This window comes from Physella acuta, unplaced genomic scaffold (assembly GCF_028476545.2).
Source record: "Physella acuta isolate Inbredline_101_S28 unplaced genomic scaffold, ASM2847654v3 ptg000977l, whole genome shotgun sequence".
Lineage (NCBI taxonomy): Eukaryota > Metazoa > Mollusca > Gastropoda > Physidae > Physella > Physella acuta.
In genome coordinates, this window is record NW_026732494.1 from 1,631 (window position 1) to 22,151 (window position 20,521).

At 40.6% G+C, this 20,521-nt stretch overlaps 1 protein-coding gene across 1 annotated transcript in view; it reads left to right on the forward strand.

Moving 5' to 3' along the window:
* The first annotated feature begins 841 nt into the window (after window positions 1-841).
* The window catches only part of LOC131954168 (calcium/calmodulin-dependent protein kinase type 1), a 49,040-nt gene continuing 29,360 nt past the window's right edge, over window positions 842-20,521 (forward strand). Inside the window, exons 1-3 of the mRNA XM_059317704.1 lie at window positions 842-1,134; window positions 13,001-13,135; window positions 14,633-14,707. Coding sequence (XP_059173687.1) covers window positions 1,040-1,134; window positions 13,001-13,135; window positions 14,633-14,707 — 305 coding nt within the window. The 5' untranslated portion in view covers window positions 842-1,039. The remainder of the gene's footprint in view (window positions 1,135-13,000; window positions 13,136-14,632; window positions 14,708-20,521) is intronic.

Here is a 20,521-nt window from a genome sequence, read left to right on the forward strand (position 1 = left end):
CCCCCCCTCCAAACACAAGCACAAAATAGAGAAGAAAAAAAATAGGGAAAAAAATACGTTTAACCATTGTCTGTCCCCTCCCATCCCCGGAGCACATTTTGTAAATGAAACCCTTGTTAAATTGACAAAAACAAACACAGTTATTGACTAACCCCGAATTAAAGACATTTTTATGACATGTTGTAGGCATAGCCTACTTAGAATATTTTATTATCATTTTTTAATTTAAGAAATCCAAGCTTAATTGTTTATTTTGCTTGGTTTAAGATTTGTTAAGAAAGTAATCTTTAAAATGAATAAACTTGATTATTAGGCCTAAATAAACGTGTTTTCAACAAACAATTTAATTTGCCAAGTAATTAAAAACCGTATTTCCCTGCAAAATATATGTCAGCGGTAGCTAAGACTGTGTTATATTATTGAAAAACAAAAGGCAAACAATTAGATTAAAGTAAGTATACATAATAAATCAGTTTAAATAATAAGAAGTAATAAAATATTTTAATTTAATCTACTAAATTAATATCCCGTCTATTGAGTCGAATTAATCAATAATTATGTAGCCCTACGCCTCTAAAGTTTAGTAGATCTACTTTAAAAAAAAAAAAACCAAAACAACGAATAAACTAACAAATAAATTGATTTAAATTTAGCTTTTCAAAAGAATAAATGTTTTAAAATGATCATTAAGCTGTTTAGTTACACCTCAGACTAGAATTGTAAATCAAAGCGATTGTTTTCAGCCACGGTTCTGCAACCTGTTGTCATGGTTTCGCGAATAAGCGACAAAAATGTTATGATTACATATGCAAATACGGTAGCGCCCTCTTTGTCACGTGACTCGAATGTTATGGCTGAACAACATCGCTTTCAGAGGCACCGTGTTATTGGTGTGTGAGAGTGTACGACACGAGTCGAGCACGTAAGTCGCCGTGGGTGTCACCTCTCACTTTACATACAGTTTGACACCGGATATTATATTTTCTCTATAGCCCATGGTTACGTGTTACGTGGATAAAAAGTTGCCTTTGCCTAAATCATGCCGCTATTCGGCAAGAAAAACAACGATGCGGAAAAGAAATTAAAAGAAAATGATATTCGGCGGAAGTATGAATTTAAAGACACACTTGGAACGTGAGTATTAATTTTACTCTTTATGTGAGTGAAACTCACTGAAACTGATTTGATTATTTGCGCACAAAATATTTTTTAAAATAGGGCCTACAGATTCCAAACATTCCAGTGTGATATTTCATTTATTTTGTGATTTTAATATCAAATTTAAATATTAGGGCCTAAATATTAAGAAATTGAAATAGCCTAGATCTAGTTCATTATTTGTACGAAGTAGCCTAACTAAAGTACTCACACCAATTTTATTGATTTACTAAATCGAACTTAGTCTCTTGTCTATATCTACTAATCTAGATGTAGGCCCTAATTATTTATTTAAAAAAAAATAGCATAGGGGCCTATTTTTTAAATTAATATTTTGCCCAAAGATTTAGTTTGGTTAGTCACCCATGACTCAGATTTTATTTTCAATTTTCTTTTCCACCCTCGACCATAAGCTCGGGTTTTATTAATATTACTAGACCTAGATACTAGATCTAACATTAGGCTTTGATCATATCACAGTGAAATGTAAACTGTAAACTGATTATTCTGATTTTAAATAAAAAAATAGTCTTATTTCTAGATCTGAGCCTCAATTATATAACTCAATAGTAAAATATTAATTAGGGCCTATGATCTATCATTTACTAAATGATAGACATTTAGTATTTAGTTAGTATTCTATTTAGGCCTATAGACTTTATACTATAAAGTTTATAGGCCTAAATAATAGTAATAGGCTTGGTAGTAGAGCCCATGCATGAAAGCAATCTAGCACATAGTTTTTATATGAACACATAGGGGCATATTCAAATAAAGAATAATAGGCCTAATGAAGTAATATAATTAAAAAACACATATTGACAACAAATAAAGTGTTCATAAAGCTTGCATAATGCCATAATGCATGTTAATTTTAAATAAAAATATCTAGATTCTAGTCCAAGCAGGTCTTCTTCAAGCATGTTTAAACTTTCATTAGTTAAAAGTAATCTAGATCCAGAATCTAAGGCTTGTCTTCATTTTGTTCAGTCAGTGTATGATTTTAAGTGTGGAGGGGGGGAGGGGTGTTGGGTACCCCAAATATAGTCTAGTAGTCTAGTTGTCTCACCTCAACACTAGTTACACCTATTTCCCACAGTTCAAAATTTTGAATGTCATTAGACCATAATTTTAAATTCATAATTAAGTTAGGAGCTTAAAATCCTGCATGCGCCTCGGCACCTTCATGATATTATTATAAATTATAATTAATATGCATGACATTACCTATCATTGTTCCCTGTCCCAGGTCGGATATTCATACATTGTAGACCTACCACTACGATACCCACCACACAGTTGGGTCTCGCTTTATATACAAAAATGGTAATGTGATATTTTTGGAGGGGGATCAAGATATATAACAATAGATTTATACAATATACATGGTTGACTTTACATAATAACAATAGATTTATACAATATACATGGTTGACTTTACATAAACAACTAATCAGAAATTAAAACTTCAGAATCTAAACATTTAAATTACAATTAGGTTTGTTTCGTAAATATAAAATATGAAGTACAACTGAATTTAATCAAGTATGTTTCTCATATTTAATGACACAATTAAATAAATGAAGTCTACAATCAGTACTAGTCTTTTTGAAGTTTTAAATTTCAGTATTTCTTTTACTCTTCTTGGTACTAGTTTAGCTACTATGTACTACTAGTAGGCCTATAGCAAGTATTGACAATATGGATACTCTAACCCCAAATCTTACCCTAAGGAATGAGGTAGTGTTCTGTTGTTGTTAAAGTGTGAGGGTTTAAGAGATTTGTTGTTGTTAAAGTGTGAAGGTTTAAGAGATTTGTTGTTGTTAAAGTGTGAGGGTTTAAGAGATTTGTTGTTGTTAAAGTGTGAGGGTTTAAGAGATTTGTTGTTGTTAAAGTGTGAAGGTTTAAGAGATTTGTTGTTGTTAAAGTGTGAGGGTTTAAGAGATTTGTTGTTGTTAAAGTGTGAAGGTTTAAGAGATTTGTTGTTGTTAAAGTGTGAAGGTTTAAGAGATTTGTTGTTGTTAAAGTGTGAAGGTTTAAGAGATTTGTTGTTGTTAAAGTGTGAGGGTTTAAGAGATTTGTTGTTGTTAAAGTGTGAGGGTTTAAGAGATTTGTTGTTGTTAAAGTGTGAGGGTTTAAGAGATTTGTTGTTGTTAAAGTGTGAGGGTTTAAGAGATTTGTTGTTGTTAAAGTGTGAGGGTTTAAGAGATTTGTTGTTGTTAAAGTGTGAGGGTTTAAGAGATTTGTTGTTGTTAAAGTGTGAGGGTTTAAGAGATTTGTTGTTGTTAAAGTGTGAAGGTTTAAGAGATTTGTTGTTGTTAAAGTGTGAAGGTTTAAGAGATTTGTTGTTGTTAAAGTGTGAGGGTTTAAGAGATTTGTTGTTGTTAAAGTGTGAGGGTTTAAGAGATTTGTTGTTGTTAAAGAATTGTAGTTTGTTAAGCACATAATCTCTCTCCCCCCCTCTCCCCCCAATGGTTAAAGAGAATTGTTTTTATCAAAGAATAGCATTTTGTCAAGCACAGTCACCCCACCCAGACTATAGAAAGATAATACATTGATATAAAAAGTAATCAATTTAACCTTCTTCTTGGTTCTTAATTTTTAGTGTTGGAAGGGATCGAGCCTTATCTGCCAGAGGGTTTAAACTCGAGAATCAGTTTAACCATTGTAACCATTTTGATTATGTAAACCACTTATTTTTGGTAATTTTCAACATATCAATGTTTGATTTCTACAAGCCATATGCCGGTAAAAAATTGACAAGTGACATTTTAACATTAAGTCCCAGGCTATTGTTACCTGTCTTTCTTAGCATTTGATATCTGAATAGGTCAACAACCTTTGTGGGAAAATGAGCCAATTAATGAATTATTTCTAGCATACATGGGGATCAATAGCAAATGTTATGTTTTAGTTTGAATATGTTATGCTGTAGAGAGTTTAAGCAAATATTACAAGATCAGTTTTTTTTCACTGCAAACACTTTTAATGTGGACACCGCAGGATATTCATATCAGGCTTAACCTGCTGTTTGACTTAATTAATTTTCTAGTTGAGACTTCAGTCCTCTTGACCAGATGACCCCTAGTTTAGCCTATAGTTTTGACCTAATTCTTAAGTTCAGATTCCAGTCTTCTTGACCACTGACCAGATGACCCCAGGTTTAGCATACAGTGTTGACTTAAATCACTGATAGTTGAAAGACCAGTGCACCTACCCAGATAAGTGGCAGTGACCTTTGATGAACTCTGACCATCAGAGCATGCCAAGGTCACATCAAGACAAACGTTGTCAGCACTAAATGTGTCTAAAGTTGTCAAGTTTTAGAGTCAGTCTCCAGAGTTGATCTAGTTAAAGCTAGGTCTAGATTTGACCACTGCTAGTGTGATTGAATGACCAGCCTGACCTGTGACTTGTACCACAGAATGACCACAAGTTATTTACATGACTACTGTAAGACTCCTAATGTTTCCACATGACATGGTTCTATTACATTGATGACACTGACATCTAGATGAAATGTCACACTGTGTATGACATGCTTTATGATGCATTAAAGCGATAATTAAATTCAGCGTTATCGTGCACTATGGGTGATTACAAGCAAGCCTATGATAGTGTTTAATTAATTAATTAATTACCAGTAAGGCGTGATTTGATAGCCAGATGTTGATTAAAAGCACGATTTTAATTGATTAGAGCACTAGATGTAATGAGGGAACGAATTATACCTGGGTGCAGTGGCGGAACTAGAAAAAAAGGGCCACCCCGCAAAAAAATTTTTTAGGCCCCCCCATATATATATATATATATATATATATATATATATATATATATATATATATATATATATATATATATATATATATATATATATATATACAAGCACAAAATACGAACATAGGAATAGGATACTCATTACTGGCCTGTTCGGGTTTTCAAATAACAATGGTTTTTTTTTAAAGTTAAAACAAATTACTAGATCTAGATCTACATCATGCCAAGTGAGTAAGTGCATTAGTGTGTTTTGAGAAAACCATATTTTTGCATCTGCGCTATAGGTCCTCTTAACTTTCAGTCGGCCAAAAGAATATAAAACATGAAAGCATTGTAGAAATAATGGTGTCTCGTGTTATGATTATTTTATGGGTTTTTTTTTTATTTATATTATTAATTTTAAATACATTTCCTTTTTATACAATGTCATTCTTTAGTAAATACTTTATAAAAAAATAAGTAAGAGAAGTAATTGCTTTTTAATTCGTTTAGTACAAATCTATTAAAAGCAGCTTATGAGCACCTCTATTTGACTATTTAAAAAAGGGAAATAAGTCATGGAAGTGGTTTGAACGTTTGCTTATCTTTGTTAAGTTTAATTGTAGGAGAGTGAGGACTCGGCTTTCACAATGGTTCAAAAACAAAGGGAAAAAGAATATACTAGAGCTTGGATTGGTGTTAATAGAATAAAGATGATCCAACCGCAGCTACGGTAATCGTTTTACAAAACAACCATCAAGTCAAAAATGCAAGAAAATTAGATTTTTTTTAACCTATAAAAAATGTATTATGGTCGGCTGTGGGCCCCTAAATGGCGTGGGCCCCCCCGCATTGCGGGGTCTGGCGGCACTGTAGTTCCGCCCCTGCCTGGGTGTAATCATATTCATGTTTTTACAAGTTACGTGTGTGATTTAAACCATATGGTCCTTAACAAATTTGTATGAATCAGCTATACACTGATCATATGTGTGTTTACAAATCTCTATGTGGATCAAATACACACTGTTAATACTCGTTTCAAATATGTGTGTGAATTTACTATATGCTGAACATATGTTTACAAATCTGTATGTAGTATGTAGCTCAATTTTATAATATCCATATGCAGGGGCGTAGCGAGGGGGGGGGGGGCGGGGGGTGACACCAAGGCAAAAAATAGCAAAATATATAGAGAAAAACTTGAGGGGGGTGCAAATCGAAAGTTTGAGGGGGGGGGGGTGCAAATCGAAAATTTGTCCCCGGGAAGGGTCGATACGCCTCTGAGGGGTGACACCATCAAGTGCCGCACCGGGTGACACCCGACCTCGCTACGCCACTGTCCATATGTCAACAAATCTGTATGTAACTGAGCTCTTACATCGACCTAATGTTAACATATCTGTATGAATCAGCTATGCACTGACCATATTATGTTGATAAATCGCTAACTAAGCGTGCTTGGAAATAAATATGCTCACAAAATCACATCAACAATAACGTAATCACAATGAACCTTTTTTTTAAATTACTTGTTTAAAGACATCCCCACCATAAAATACCTTAACTATAAATCGTGAGCTCAATTAAATTGTGTAATTGTGTTAAAAAAAATAATTTCCTGTAATCAAACAGTGCTAGCCAGTATCAGTCGCCTGAAACTTAAGATAAGGGAAAAGGAAAACAAAGAAATAACATGTTTGGCTCAATTCCCGGAGATTTTTCCGGCAGTTTTATTTTGAATGCTGCTGGGTTTGTAGGCTATTGGTTTCATTATTCACACAGCCTTCAGGGCGCGCCGACCTTAGCAGACAGGTCGAGGGCTAATTTGTTAAGGAGATTAGACGTAAATTGGTCAGAGTTTTCTTAAAACTAGACTTGACGTAAGAGACAGGACTAGACCAACTACTCGACCAACTCTTAAAGGTGCAGGCTTCTGTGGATGCTGCGTCCAGTATTTTTTTTTAAAGCGACACGTTTGTTTATCAATGGGAAATGGTTTCGACGTATGAAGAATATGTTGCTGTCACGCCATTTTAGCAGATCTCTTCACCCCCCCCCCCCCCTTTCACACACGCAACACGCCAGACTTTACAAAAGACACTTTAAAAAATCCCCCCCTCCCCATCGCCACACAAAGTAATCATATTTTAAATCAATTTTATCGTTTAGTAAAATGCCTGAGGAAAAAAACGGCGCACCTTATCTAAGGCATCCAGGTGGTGGCCATTACACCATGACGTATGGAAGCCATGTTTAAATTAGTGTAATCTTCAGATGGCGGCTATTTTAATCATACTCGTTAATTACACTTTTTTTTGGGAAATACGCTTTTTGGTCTATATTAATTAATTAAATTAATGTCCAACTGAATAAAGTTCATTCTGGAACCAGTTTACCGATACTTAGCCGTAAACGTCGGATGATGTTTTCATGAGCTTTTTTTAATGATTAAGATCTTCTTTAAAGTTTGACCCTCTATTAGAAAATATGGCTGACACAACAGCTAATTAAAACGTTGTGTATTTATAACTGAGCCTTAATATAGGTCTCCTGTCATTTACAGTAGTAATATGTTTTTGTTTAATAAAGTACAAGTTGGCCTATGCTAGTCTATCACTATCCCATCTATATTCCACACCTTTTTTTTTTATCCCCAAGCGAGTAACGTTATTTGTTGGCTATCACAATTTTGAAAATATCCTTGTACGTCATTAGGCAAATATCGGCATTCGTGTACGTCTTTAGGCAAAGATGGACATTCGTGTACGTCACTTAGCAAAGATCGGCATTCGTGTACGTCACTAGGCAAAGATCGGCATTCGTATACGTCATTAGATAGGCAAAGATCGGCATTCGTGTACGTCATTAGATAGGCAAAGATCGGCATTCGAGATGGTTTTATTCGAACAACGACCGGATGGTAACCTAAAACCAAAACGTAAAATTGGTGTTGAAAATACGCGTATTGGTTTTTGTTTTCCATTTAGCCCAGCCTTGTTGTGTACGATTTTTGTGACCCGTCGTTTGAGTGACGGGCCCTCCCTTCCCCTGGGACTTTGAAGTCTCTTGACCAGTTTTTTTTTATCGTGGTACCGCTGTTGAAGGGTTAAGGTTAGTGATGTTAACATCGAGTAGGCCTTGTAGGAGAAGGCCGATGTATTGATTTTCGTCTGTCCCAAAGTTGAAATACGATATCCCCATAACAATTATCTGCCGTGTTTTCTGAAGTAAGCACTCCAGACAATGGCCGCTATATTGTGAAGTGCTCAAACAATATCCGCCGGATTACGTATAGTAAGCTGTTCACATTTTTTCCCCGTGGGGGGAGGGGGCACGTGATTTTAGAGTGGGGGGGGGGGTGCAGCCCTATCTTCCTGTCTGCCCTGTCCATCAAGTGGACACAAACCCATCGCCAGAACGCCCTCACCTGAATTCTATACCGTGGGGGTGGGGGGTAGGGTGAGGGAGTCACGCGATGCTCACGTGATCGTTTGACCAGCACGTGCAATCACACCCGGCCACTGACACGAGTTGATTGGTCAGTAGGCCTGAACCACGTGACGGAGATGGACATTTTTGATTGGAAGATCCTTTGTTTACGGTACGATAGTTTGTTGTGACGTTTGTAGTGACACTCTTTAATGACCGGTAACTGCGGGGTGGGCGTGGGGGCAACACACCGGTAACTGTAGGGGTGGGGGTGAGGGCAACACAACTAGTGACAGTGGCCAGTCAAGAACCTAATTACAGAAAGCACACGATCAATGTCCCACACTCCACTTCTGCTGATTACTCCTAGTCTGATTGTTATTAATCACAGCCCACCAGTTGATGATTAATTAAGGTCCCCTAACTGTGGATCACTGAGGTCACACCAAGGGGGAAAACTCTATTGGCCCTCGCTCTGTGTTACCGTCCTTTGATACTTTTTTTATTAAACCAACAAAAGGTTAATAACTACAGTCGGATTCTCTGCTTGATTTGTCTTCCTTTTGTCTAATAAACCCGAGTTTTAGCTAGAATAGTAAACCTCTTTTGTTTATAAACAAACAATAGTCTCAGCTACAACCGCATCCACTTCGATGAACAATGAGTCATAGCTACTATTGTATTCGAACTAGATCAATGAAGAGTCATAGCTACTATTGGATTCAAATAGTGGATCAATGAAGAGTCATAGTTACAACTGGATTCAAACAGTGTATCAATGAAGAGTCATAGCTACTATTGGATTCAAATAGTGGATCAATGAAGGGTCATAGTTGCAACTGGATTCAAACAGTGTATCAATGAAGAGTCATAGTTATAACTGGATTCAAACAGTGGATCATTGAAGAGTCATAGTTATAACTGGATTCAAACTAGATCAATGAAGAGTCATAGTTACAACTGGATTCAAATAGTGGATCAATGAAGAGTCACAGTTACAACTGGATTCAAACTGTGGATCAATGAAAAGTCATAGTTACAACTGGATTCAAACAGTGGATCAATGAAGAGTCACGATTAAGAGATCCCATTAAGAAGAGTCACAACTACAGTGCGGCCCCATTTTGAGCTGCTAAATAAACCAGTGTGTCGTATCTACGCTCAGATCCTGTTCATCCTGTGTTTTGTTTTGTTGAATAACAAGTGGTCGCTTTATCCTGTTCATACATTTTGGTTCAGTCAAGTCGTGTATAAAGTTAGGTCATCCTGTGTTTTGTTGGTTGAACAAATTCTTAGCTCCGGTTGTTAACTTCAAAAAAATTTCTTCCGTTACTTGAGACTCTTGGTTCGTGAGATATTCTTTGGTTAGCTGAGCTATCAAGTGTCCCAGGTTCACTGTGGCGTCCTCGTCACGCTTCGTTGGTCAGGCGTGTAGGTCAGGTCACAGTGGCGTCCAGGCGTCCTTACAGATAGGACATGGGAGATGGGACAGGATTATGTGTCGGCCCGTTGTTTGCTGTGATTGTGCTGTGGGAACTTCACTCGGGCATGAAGTGTAAACCTGTAGATATGAATGACGCAACAGGTATTCTGTCTGTGTCATGAGTCAAGTTTTCCTACCAGCATGGTATATGTGAGAAGTATAACAGCAGATCACGTGACAACATTCCTTTCTTAGAGGTGCAACACATTTCTTCGTCGAAATCACGTGACAACTTTCTCCGTCGAAATCACGTGACAAGTGTCCTCATCTAAATCACGTGACAAGTTTCCTCATCACGTGACAAATGTCCCCATCACGTGACAACTCTCCCCTTTGAAATCAAGTGACAAGTCTGATCACTAAACCAAGTAACAAGTTCCCCACCTTATTGCAGCTAAGTTTTCACAACTTACTCAAGTGCCAATTTCTATGACCTCATACATGTCACCCCGACACGCGCATGTCCGTGCAAGTTTGTGCTGAATCAAACAAACAGTTGAACCAATCAAGATGTTTTTGTCACCTTCAATCCCGTGATTGGACTCCTAATTAACGTTTTAATTTGAGGTTAGGCCCCACACATGCTAACCTGGGCGTGATAATGTGGCGACGACCAACCTTTAGTGTTTGCCCAGGTTTCCTAAGTGTAAGGACTTTAAAAATCTGGGCGAGATTTGAAATCACTCCGGAGAGAGAGAGGTTGAATTGATTTTCTTCTATGTTGTGTTCCATTAGCGACTCGCTCATCTTCATACGCTCATACCAAGTGTGTGGGTGTGTGGGTCGCTGTGTGGTGGTGAGTTGCTGTGTGTGTGTTTGTGGTTATGCCAGACTTTGGCGAGCAAGAAGTGGGGCGGGATGTGTGAGGGGGGTGGAGGGGAGGTCCACTCCAGCTTGGATAAAAAAAGACCGCCTTATGTCGATAAATTACCGAGTGTTAAATGGCCCAGTTATGCGTGTTCACGGGAGTTAAGAAAATAAACAACAGGCGATTTATATAAAAAAAATAATATTTCATCACATCATTGATTTGCTGTTTTTTTTCTTGTTTGTGTAGTTTTTTTTTTCTGGTTTAAAAATTCTTTCCCCTCGGTGTAAAGGCGTGAGACGTAGGGTGTGGCTGTCTGAAGTGTGTGGCTAGGAGATGGTTGGGTGTTGTAACTTCGTGGCCTCTAGTGGGATGGCGCCCCCTGCCGCCCTCCACACCACCCCCCCCCGGGACACCAAGCAGGATAGAGCGTTTCCAATTATACGATTGATCATCCGTCGTTCGTGTTATGTTCATTATTTATTGAGAGCTAACAAGGCAGTTGCTGGGGCTAATTGTCGCAAGTATGCCCCGTCCAAATGGCCGATCATAGAGCTGTACTGCTGGCCCTAAAGGCCGATCATATAAGGTAACTGTCCGTCCGAATGGCTGATCATATAACGTAACTGTCCGTCCGAATGGCTGATCATATAACGTAACTGCCTGTCTAAATGTTACTGTTCCATCCAAAAGGCCGATCATACTTCCAGAGTTTCTTCCAGGCATCTCTTCGGGGGGGGGGGGGGGGGGGGGGGGGTCAAAACCCCCCCGAAATTTTTTTACCGCCCCCCCCCCCCGAACGAAATGAAATGTATATAATTTATATAGAAAATATATACTTTTAACAGTGTCCGCCCCCTCCCCCCCAAAGAAAGTCTACCCCCCCCCACCCCCCGAAAATTTCAAGTGCCCCCCCCCCCCCCGGAGAAAAAAGTCTGGAAGAAACACTGCATACAACTATATTGCCTGTTTAAATGGCCGATCAAAGAACTTTACTTCCGGTCCAAAAGGCCGATCATATAACGCTACTGTCCGTCCAAATGCCTGATTAAAGAACTTATCAATGTTCCATATTTACATGAAGGATGTAGAACTGAGAGTATTGTTTCAGCGAATTACGAAAAGCTTCGTGTCAATACCGACGTGAGTACAGAATTCTTCGACACTGTAGCATCACAGGTATCACTCTAAGGGGGAGCATGTGTGGGTGGTTTGCCCATGGGGCGGTTATGTGTGGGGAGGTCTGTCCATGTGTGGGGAGGTCTGTCCATGTGTGGGGAGGTCTGCCCATGTGTGGGAAGGTCTGCACATAGGGCGGTCACGTGACAAACCTAAGGCCACCAATTGGGGTCTGGGTGCTGATCTTTGTTGTTGGTGCACCTGTGACTATAATATGTGATGAATACATTTTCTATGACCATCAGGTATGGTGGAGATATTATCTGTGACCATAGTATGTGGTGCAGATATTGTCTCTGATGTGTGGCACCGACGTTTCCAGTGACTCTTTTATTTAGGAAAGCGACATTTCCTGAAACTGTATATCGTTGGGTACCGTCATTCCCTTTACTCTGTAACGTAGTGTACCGACATTTCTACAACGTGGTGTATCAACAATTCCTTTGACTATAACTTAGTGTTCCGCCATTTCCCGTAGACACTTAACACATATCCTAACACCAGCCCGTAATGTCGTTTGGCCTGATTTATTATTTATTCACCATTATCTCTAGCACTCACAAACTGACTGGATTTTGTCTTTCCCTCCATCAGCTATCATCATCTTCTGTGAGTTTGGGTGTTTATCAATGGTTTCTGTACGCCGCATGCGACAATGTATGGTTTATATCCAGTGATTACAATCAATTTTAAAATTTGGAATTGTAACAAGAAACAAGAGGAGCCACTTTGTTACTGTTTGTTGTTACCGTATGTTTTCGACTACAACAAAAAATATTCTTATCCAATTTTACAATCAAATTTTACGCCTAGCTATCTAAAAGCTTAGCATTTGATGGGATGTGACCTTTACAGTGTTACTGGATTTATCTCCCCTTATGCTGTTTGTTTCCGCCTCTTTATTTAGTGTATACAAACCTAACATTTAAACAAAAAATTACAAGTTTTTAAACTTTCACTACGAAGCGACGAGAATTTAGTTCAACTATTACATTTATGCCACCCTTCTACACCCTGACAATGTCACCATCTTGCATATATTATCTGTATGTGGTTCTAGTGACGTCATCTTATATTTATATCTGTATGTTGTTTTATCCACAGTGGCGCCATCTTATATTTATATCTGTATGTTGTTTTACTGACGCCATCTTATATGTAATACCCGTATGTTGTTCCATCTACAGTGGCGCCTTCTCCGAAGTTGTGTTGGCAGAGAACAAAGCAGAACGCGGGAAATACAACGCCGTCAAGTGCATCAACAGGAGGGGGTTGAGGGGGAAGGAGGAGGCGTTGGAGAATGAGATATCTGTGCTCAGGAGGTTGGTTCTCTTCTCCTGTTTCTCTCTGTGTCTCTGTGTCTCCTCTCTAGTATCTGTGGTCTTTCTTCTTATCTTAGTTTATATTGACTCTGTTAACACAGTCCTTTCTCTTACCATAATCCTGCTTCTCTTATCCTGCTTATATTCTAATCCTACTTATATCCAAGTCCTGCTTATGACCTGATACAACTTCTCTTATCCTGATGTCCTGATCCCATTACTGTTATCATGATATCCTAGTCCTGCTTATGTCCTGATCATGCTTATGCCTGGTCCTACTTCTCTTATCCTGATGTCCTGGTCCTACTTATCTTGTCCTACACCAGTCTCGCCCATAACAACATCACTTGACGACCACCACAGTTATGTTACCTGCCATCACCACCTGTTTACACCATAATCCATACATATTCATGTAACATCGTGACATTCGTTGAACCATCATTCATGTACACATGTCGTTTATCAACTGTCACTAGCAGAATACCGTCACCCTCTCCCCCCCCCTCAAACCGATGGTATATATTCATCAACTGTCACCAGTAAAATACCTCCACCCCCTCAACCAATGATATAACTTTATCAACCATCACCAGTAGAATACATGAATCCCCATCCCCCTTTATCCAACGGTATAACTTTATCAACCATCATCCACAAGTAGCGTAAACTCCCCCCACTCCAACGGATGGTAGAAATGTATCGACCATCACCAGCAGAATACCTTCAACCCCCCCCCCCCATCTCAACCGATGGTATAACTTCACCAACCATCATCAGAAGAGTACCTTCATCTCCCCCCCCCACTGGTCAGCCTACAGTCCTGTGTCCACCACTCCAGTACACCACTCACTAGCTACTCAACCTTTCAGCTCGTCTTGTTGACTAATTAAATTTCTATGGCGAGCAACTATTGACCAAAGCACTTGAGGTGTCCCAGCCAAGTTGTTTACAAGATGTTCAGTTCAGTTTCAAATGTTCAGGTGAACGTTATCAAAGATGTTCATGATCATATATATTCAATACTCCAACCTCATGTTCATTTCCATACAATAACCACAAAAGATATCCAATATACCACACAATGTTTAATTTACCAACTATGTGTTAAATGTTATAGCCAAAATGTCCACTATCCCCACCAAATGTCCACTATCCCTTCAAAATGTCCAGTATCCCTACAAAATGTCCAGCATCTCCAAAAAATGACCACTATCCCTACACAATGTCCACTATCCCTACCAAATGTCCACTATCCCTACCAAATGTCCACTATCCCTACACTATGTCCACTATCCCTACACTATGTCCACTATCCCTACATAATGTCCAGTATCCCTACAAAATGTCCAACATCCCTACAAAATGTCCACTATCCCTACACAATGTCCAGCATCCCTACAAAATGTCCAGCATCCCTACAAAATGTCCACTACACAATGTTATCGTCAAGACATCACCATAAGGTAGTGTATTGATTTTGTTTCTCTTTGCCAGACTGAGCCACCCCAACATAGTTCGACTGGTGGATGTGTTTGAGGACAAAACACACGTGTACCTGGTCATGGAGTTGTAAGTAACACACTTTTTACTTAGGTGTAACATCCCTATTAGGTACTTCATACAGGTGTAACATCCCTATTAGGTACATGTAACTTTTGTCTTTCATACAGGTGTAACTTCTCTCTCACATAAAGGTGTAACTTCACTCTCACATAAAGGTGTAACTTCTCTCTCACATAAAGGTGTAACTTCTCTCTCACATAAAGGTGTAACTTCTCTCTCACATAAAGGTGTAACTTCCCTCTCACATAAATATGTAACTTCTCTCTCACATAAAGGTGTAACTTCTCTCACAAAGAGGTGTGACGTTTCTCTCACATGAAGGTTGTAATATTTCTCCTTCACATAAACGTGTAACATTTCTCTCACATAAAGGTTGTAATATTTCTCCCTCACATAAAGGTGTAATATTTCTCTCACATAAAGGTGTAATATTTCTCCCTCACATAAAGGTGTAATATTTCTCTCACATAAAGGTGTAATATTTCTCCCTCACATAAAGGTGTAATATTTCTCTCACATAAAGGTGTAATATTTCTCCCTCACATAAAGGTGTAATATTTCTCCCTCACATAAAGGTGTAATATTTCTCCCTCACATAAAGGTGTAATATTTCTCTCACATAAAGGTGTAATATTTCTCCCTCATATAAAGGTGTAATATTTCTCTCACATAAAGGTGTAATATTTCTCCCTCACATAAAGGTGTAATATTTCTCTCACATAAAGGTGTAATATTTCTCCCTCACATAAAGGTGTAATATTTCTCTCACATAAAGGTGTAATATTTCTCCCTCACATAAAGGTGTAATATTTCTCTCACATAAAGGTGTAATATTTCTCCCTCACATAAAGGTGTAATATTTCTCTCACATAAAGGTGTAATATTTCTCTCACATAAAGGTGTAATATTTCTCCCTCACATAAAGGTGTAATATTTCTCTCACATAAAGGTGTAATATTTTTCCCTCACATAAAGGTGTAACATTTCTAACATAGGTCTAACATTTCTCAGCGAAACCCCACATCAACAAGTGCTGTTACCCCACTTTATAAGCACATTGTATCTTAACCTCGCCTCCTATCTCTCCCCCCACCTTTTGTTTATCTCCATGCCCCGCCCACAACTGCTTGTTCTCTAGGTCTATTAGGGTCGGCCCCATCAGGGGGCCAGGCCACGATGACAAGTTTATCCCTACCCACATACCTGGGCAGCTGACACACTCGTCTGCTATTTAGTTCCAGAGTTTAATTCCTCAGTGGATCTGGCTCGGGCTTTAGTGTATACAACTACCCGTATGTGAAGTTTGGAGCGCCGGAACTAGATTTGTTCACCGCCCCACCCCCTCACACAATAAACATGTATGTAGATCACTAGAGGTACAGTACTGCCACTTACCATCACACTAACGACCTCACTGTGGCTAAATTCTTACTTTTTATTGTATGTGGGGAGGGGGATAAGACTATAATGTTGCGTACAATGCTAGCTTGTGACATAATCATCATTGATGTAGATGAAGGTGCTGAATATGCTGTACACATACTTTTACACCACGTAGACTGTACACATCGTATGGTACACGATGTTGACTGTGGACATCATATTGTACACATGTTGACTGTACACATCATACTGAACGTGTGTTGTACACATATTGAACGCGTGTTGTACACAATTTTGACTGTACACATCATATTGTACACAATTTTGACTGTACACATCACATTGAACGCGTGTTGTACAAGACGAGGTACACGTGTACTGGAGTACTCCTGAGATTGCTGCCCCACATTGTTGACACGACGTGAGGATATCGATCCCTTTCAGACTCATCTGGTCGATCCCTTTCACACTCATCTGGTCGATCCCTGTCATACACGTGTTTTGTCGACCCCTGTCATACACGTGTTTTGTCGAACCCTGTCATACTAATCTGGTCGACCCCTGTCATATACGTGTTTTGTCTATCCCGATGATCCCTGTGTTTTTGACGATCCCTATCAGACCCCCGTGGGTTTCTACCCCTGTCATACACGTGTTTTTGTCAATACTTGCAGTAGAGGGTAGTCAATACTTGCAGTAGACGGTATTCAATACGTGCAGTAGAAGGCATTCAATACTTGTAGTAGAAGGTATTCTATACTTGCAGTAGAAGGTATTCAATACGTGCAGTAGAAGGTATTCAATACGTGCAGTAGAAGGTATTCAATACTTGCAGTAGAAGGTATTCAATACTTGCAGTAGAAGGTATTCAATACTTGCACTAGAAGGTATTCAATACTTGCAGTAGAAGGTATTCAATACTTGCAGTAGAAGGTATTCAATACTTGAAGTAGAAAGTATTCAATACTTGCAGTAGAAGGTATTCAATACTTGCAGTAGAAGGTATTCAATACTTGCAGTAGAAGGTATTCAATACTTGCAGTAGAAGGTATTCAATACTTGCAGTAGAAGGTATTCAATACTTGCAGTAGAAGGTATTCAATACTTGCCGTAGAAAGTATTCAATACTTGCCGTAGAAAGTATTCAATACTTACAGTAGATGGTTTTCATGCAGTAGAAGGTATTCAATACTTGGAGTAGATGGTTTTCATGCAGTAGATGGTATTCAACACTTGCAGTAGATGGTATTGAACATACAAAAACTTCAAAAAAAAAAACAGGAAGTTTAGCTGGTGAACTATGACAGGAAACCTTTAAAGTTCCGGAGTGGCACTCTTCTGTTGCAGAAGTTTTCTTGACTTTTCTATGTAGACAGATTTTCATACATTGATTATAGACGGGTGTCTTCACCTTTTAATTATAGACAGGTTTTCATCATTTGATTGTAGGCACATGTCTTCAATTTATTTGACATGTGTCTTATTACATTTGATTATAAACATGTGTCTTGATAATGCAATTATTGACAGTTATTTTAGTCACTGTCTTAAAAACGTCCATCTTGAGCTCCACATATTCGGACCGGTGGAGCCGGCAGACTGCAGTGTCAGGCAACCGGTGGAGCCGGCAGACTGCAGTGTCAGGCTACCGGTGGAGCCGGCAGCACTGCAGTGTGAGACAACCGGTGGAGCCGGCAGACCGCAGTGTGAGACAACCGGTGGAGCCGGCAGACCGCAGTGTGAGACAACCGGTGGAGCCGGCAGACTGCAGTGTCAGACAACCGATGGAGCCGGCAGACCGCAGTGTCAGGCAACCGGTGGAGCCGGCAGCACTGCAGTGTGAGACAACCGGTGGAGCCGGCAGACCGCAGTGTGAGACAACCGGTGGAGCCGGCAGACCGCAGTGTGAGACAACCGGTGGAGCCGGCAGACTGCAGTGTCAGACAACCGGTGGAGCCGGCAGACCGCAGTGTCAGGCAACCGGTGGAGCCGGCAGCACTGCAGTGTGAGACAACCGGTGGAGCCGGCAGACCGCAGTGTGAGGCAACCGGTGGAGCCGGCAGACTGCAGTGTCAGACAACCGGTGGAGCCGGCAGACCGCAGTGTCAGGCAACCGGTGGAGCCGGCAGCACTGCAGTGTGAGACAACCGGTGGAGCCGGCAGACCGCAGTGTGAGACAACCGGTGGAGCCGGCAGACCGCAGTGTCAGGCAACCGGTGGAGCCGGCAGACTACAGTGTCAGGCAACCGGTGGAGCCGGCAGACTACAGTGTCAGGCAACCGGTGGAGCCGGCAGACTACAGTGTCAGGCAACCGGTGGAGCCGGCAGTCTGCAGTGTCAGGCAACCGAAGGAGCCGGCAGACTACAGTGTCAGGCAACCGGTGGAGCCGGCAGACTACAGTGTCAGGCAACCGGTGGAGCCGGCAGTCTGCAGTGTCAGGCAACCGAAGGAGCCGGCAGACTACAGTGTCAGGCAACCGGTGGAGCCGGCAGACTACAGTGTCAGGCAACCGGTGGAGCCGGCAGTATGCAGTGTCAGGCAACCCGTGGAGCCGGCAGACCACAGTGTCAGGCAACCGGTGGAGCCGGCAGACCGCAGTGTCAGGCAACCGGTGGAGCCGGCAGACTGCAGTGTCAGGCAACCGGTGGAGCCGGCAGACCGCAGTATCAGACAACCGGTGGAGCCGGCAGACCGCAGTGTCAGGCAACCGGTGGAGCCGGCAGACTGCAGTGTCAGGCAACCGGTGGAGCCGGCAGTCTGCAGTGTGAGACAACCGGTGGAGCCGGCAGACTATGTCAGGCAAATGTCGGTCATTGACTTGTGAGCAGTCGATCTGTTAATTGAATTACGTAATTCCTGCCGGCTGGCTAATGAACTTAGTCAAGCGCCGCCTGGGACCAACCACCGACAACCCTGCTTTAACTCTGAGCTTCTGTGCTTTAAGCTCCCTTGTCTTATCCCATGGGATTATGTTGTACGGACATATTTCTTTTCTTCACGTCCTGCGGGGTTTTGTCAAAATGAAATGGCTGGGGGGGGGGGGGGGGGGAGTAAGGTGGTGGTGTGTGTGTGGGGGGGGGGGGGGTATTTCACAGATCGACAGAGACAATACCCAGAGAAGGATCATGATGACACCCAGACTACCCCCCTCCCACCACCCACACACCGCCCCACCCTTTATAAAAACAAGTCAGAACGCGCATTAAGATTGAGCTGGCGAAGGCGGTATCCTACCGGATTTGATTTTAGATTTAATTTTTTACAATGGATCATACGCTTCAATTTTTAAAAGCTGTACGGATGTGCAAAAATCTCATGTTCCCGTAACTCTCATCAATTTAGTTTGAGCCGGATTTTTTCTTTAATGTCCTAGGAGGGCTCTAAATACTATATTTTTTATTCTAGGTGATCGGAAAGATGCGCAGCAGAAATTTTTTTAAAATTTTATTTTATTGTCTAAAATTGAGTTTTATAAACGTGAATAAAGAATCACCACGTGCCCACTGTAGCATAATAAAACACTTTTCCACGAAGTATGACTAAATTTAAGCGTATTAGTATAATTAGTTTGTATTTCCGCATTTTTTCTGTTACCGCAGTTTTCCGCGGCGCAGTTTTCCGCTTCCGCATTGTTCTGGGAACTTGTGTTCTCGACGTTCCAAACCTGAACAACTACATTGTCTAACTGAAGGCCAGCGCATCTCAACGATGTATAGAGCCTAAACTACAGCTCTACCGGCTCTAGTACTGACATTTTACAGAAGTAACTCAGACTCATCTGTCCCATCGAGTTGCCTCGGTGCAGAGGCGTAGCGAGGGGGGAGGGGTGACATCATTTAGGGGGGTGACACCAAGGCAAAAAATAGTAATATATATATAGAAATATTTGTGGGGGGGGGGGTGCAAATCGAAAGTTTGAGGGGGGGGGGGGGTGCAAATCGAAAGTTCGAGGGGAGGGGTGCAAAATCGAAAATTGACAGTTTGTCCCTGGGAAGAGTCGCTACGCCTCTGAGGGGGTGACGCCCGACCTCGCTACGCCACTGCCTCGGTGTACATGTATAATAGATGTGGGCTGGGGAAATATTCCTGGGACTGTGGTTTCATCGCCCAATGCCTGGGGATGTTTCTCTAACGCTTCAGCAACCAACACGACATTATTTTAAAAACACGACATTCGCCATCGAGTAAACGACATTCTGATCTCACTGATTGCCGCACGGCAGAACAATTGTTTTCATCTGTTGTTGTTTTTCAAATTTCGAGAACAAAAAATCGATATCTGCACAGCTTCATGTCTTCACCGCCTACGGCATTTTTTTTTGTTTCAAATTTAGCTGTTGTTTTGTTTGTCCTCGTCTGATACTTGGCTCACATCGAATCTGTTAGACCTACAACCTCCACCCCCCACTGTATGTACTCAGAGTTTCTTCCAGGTA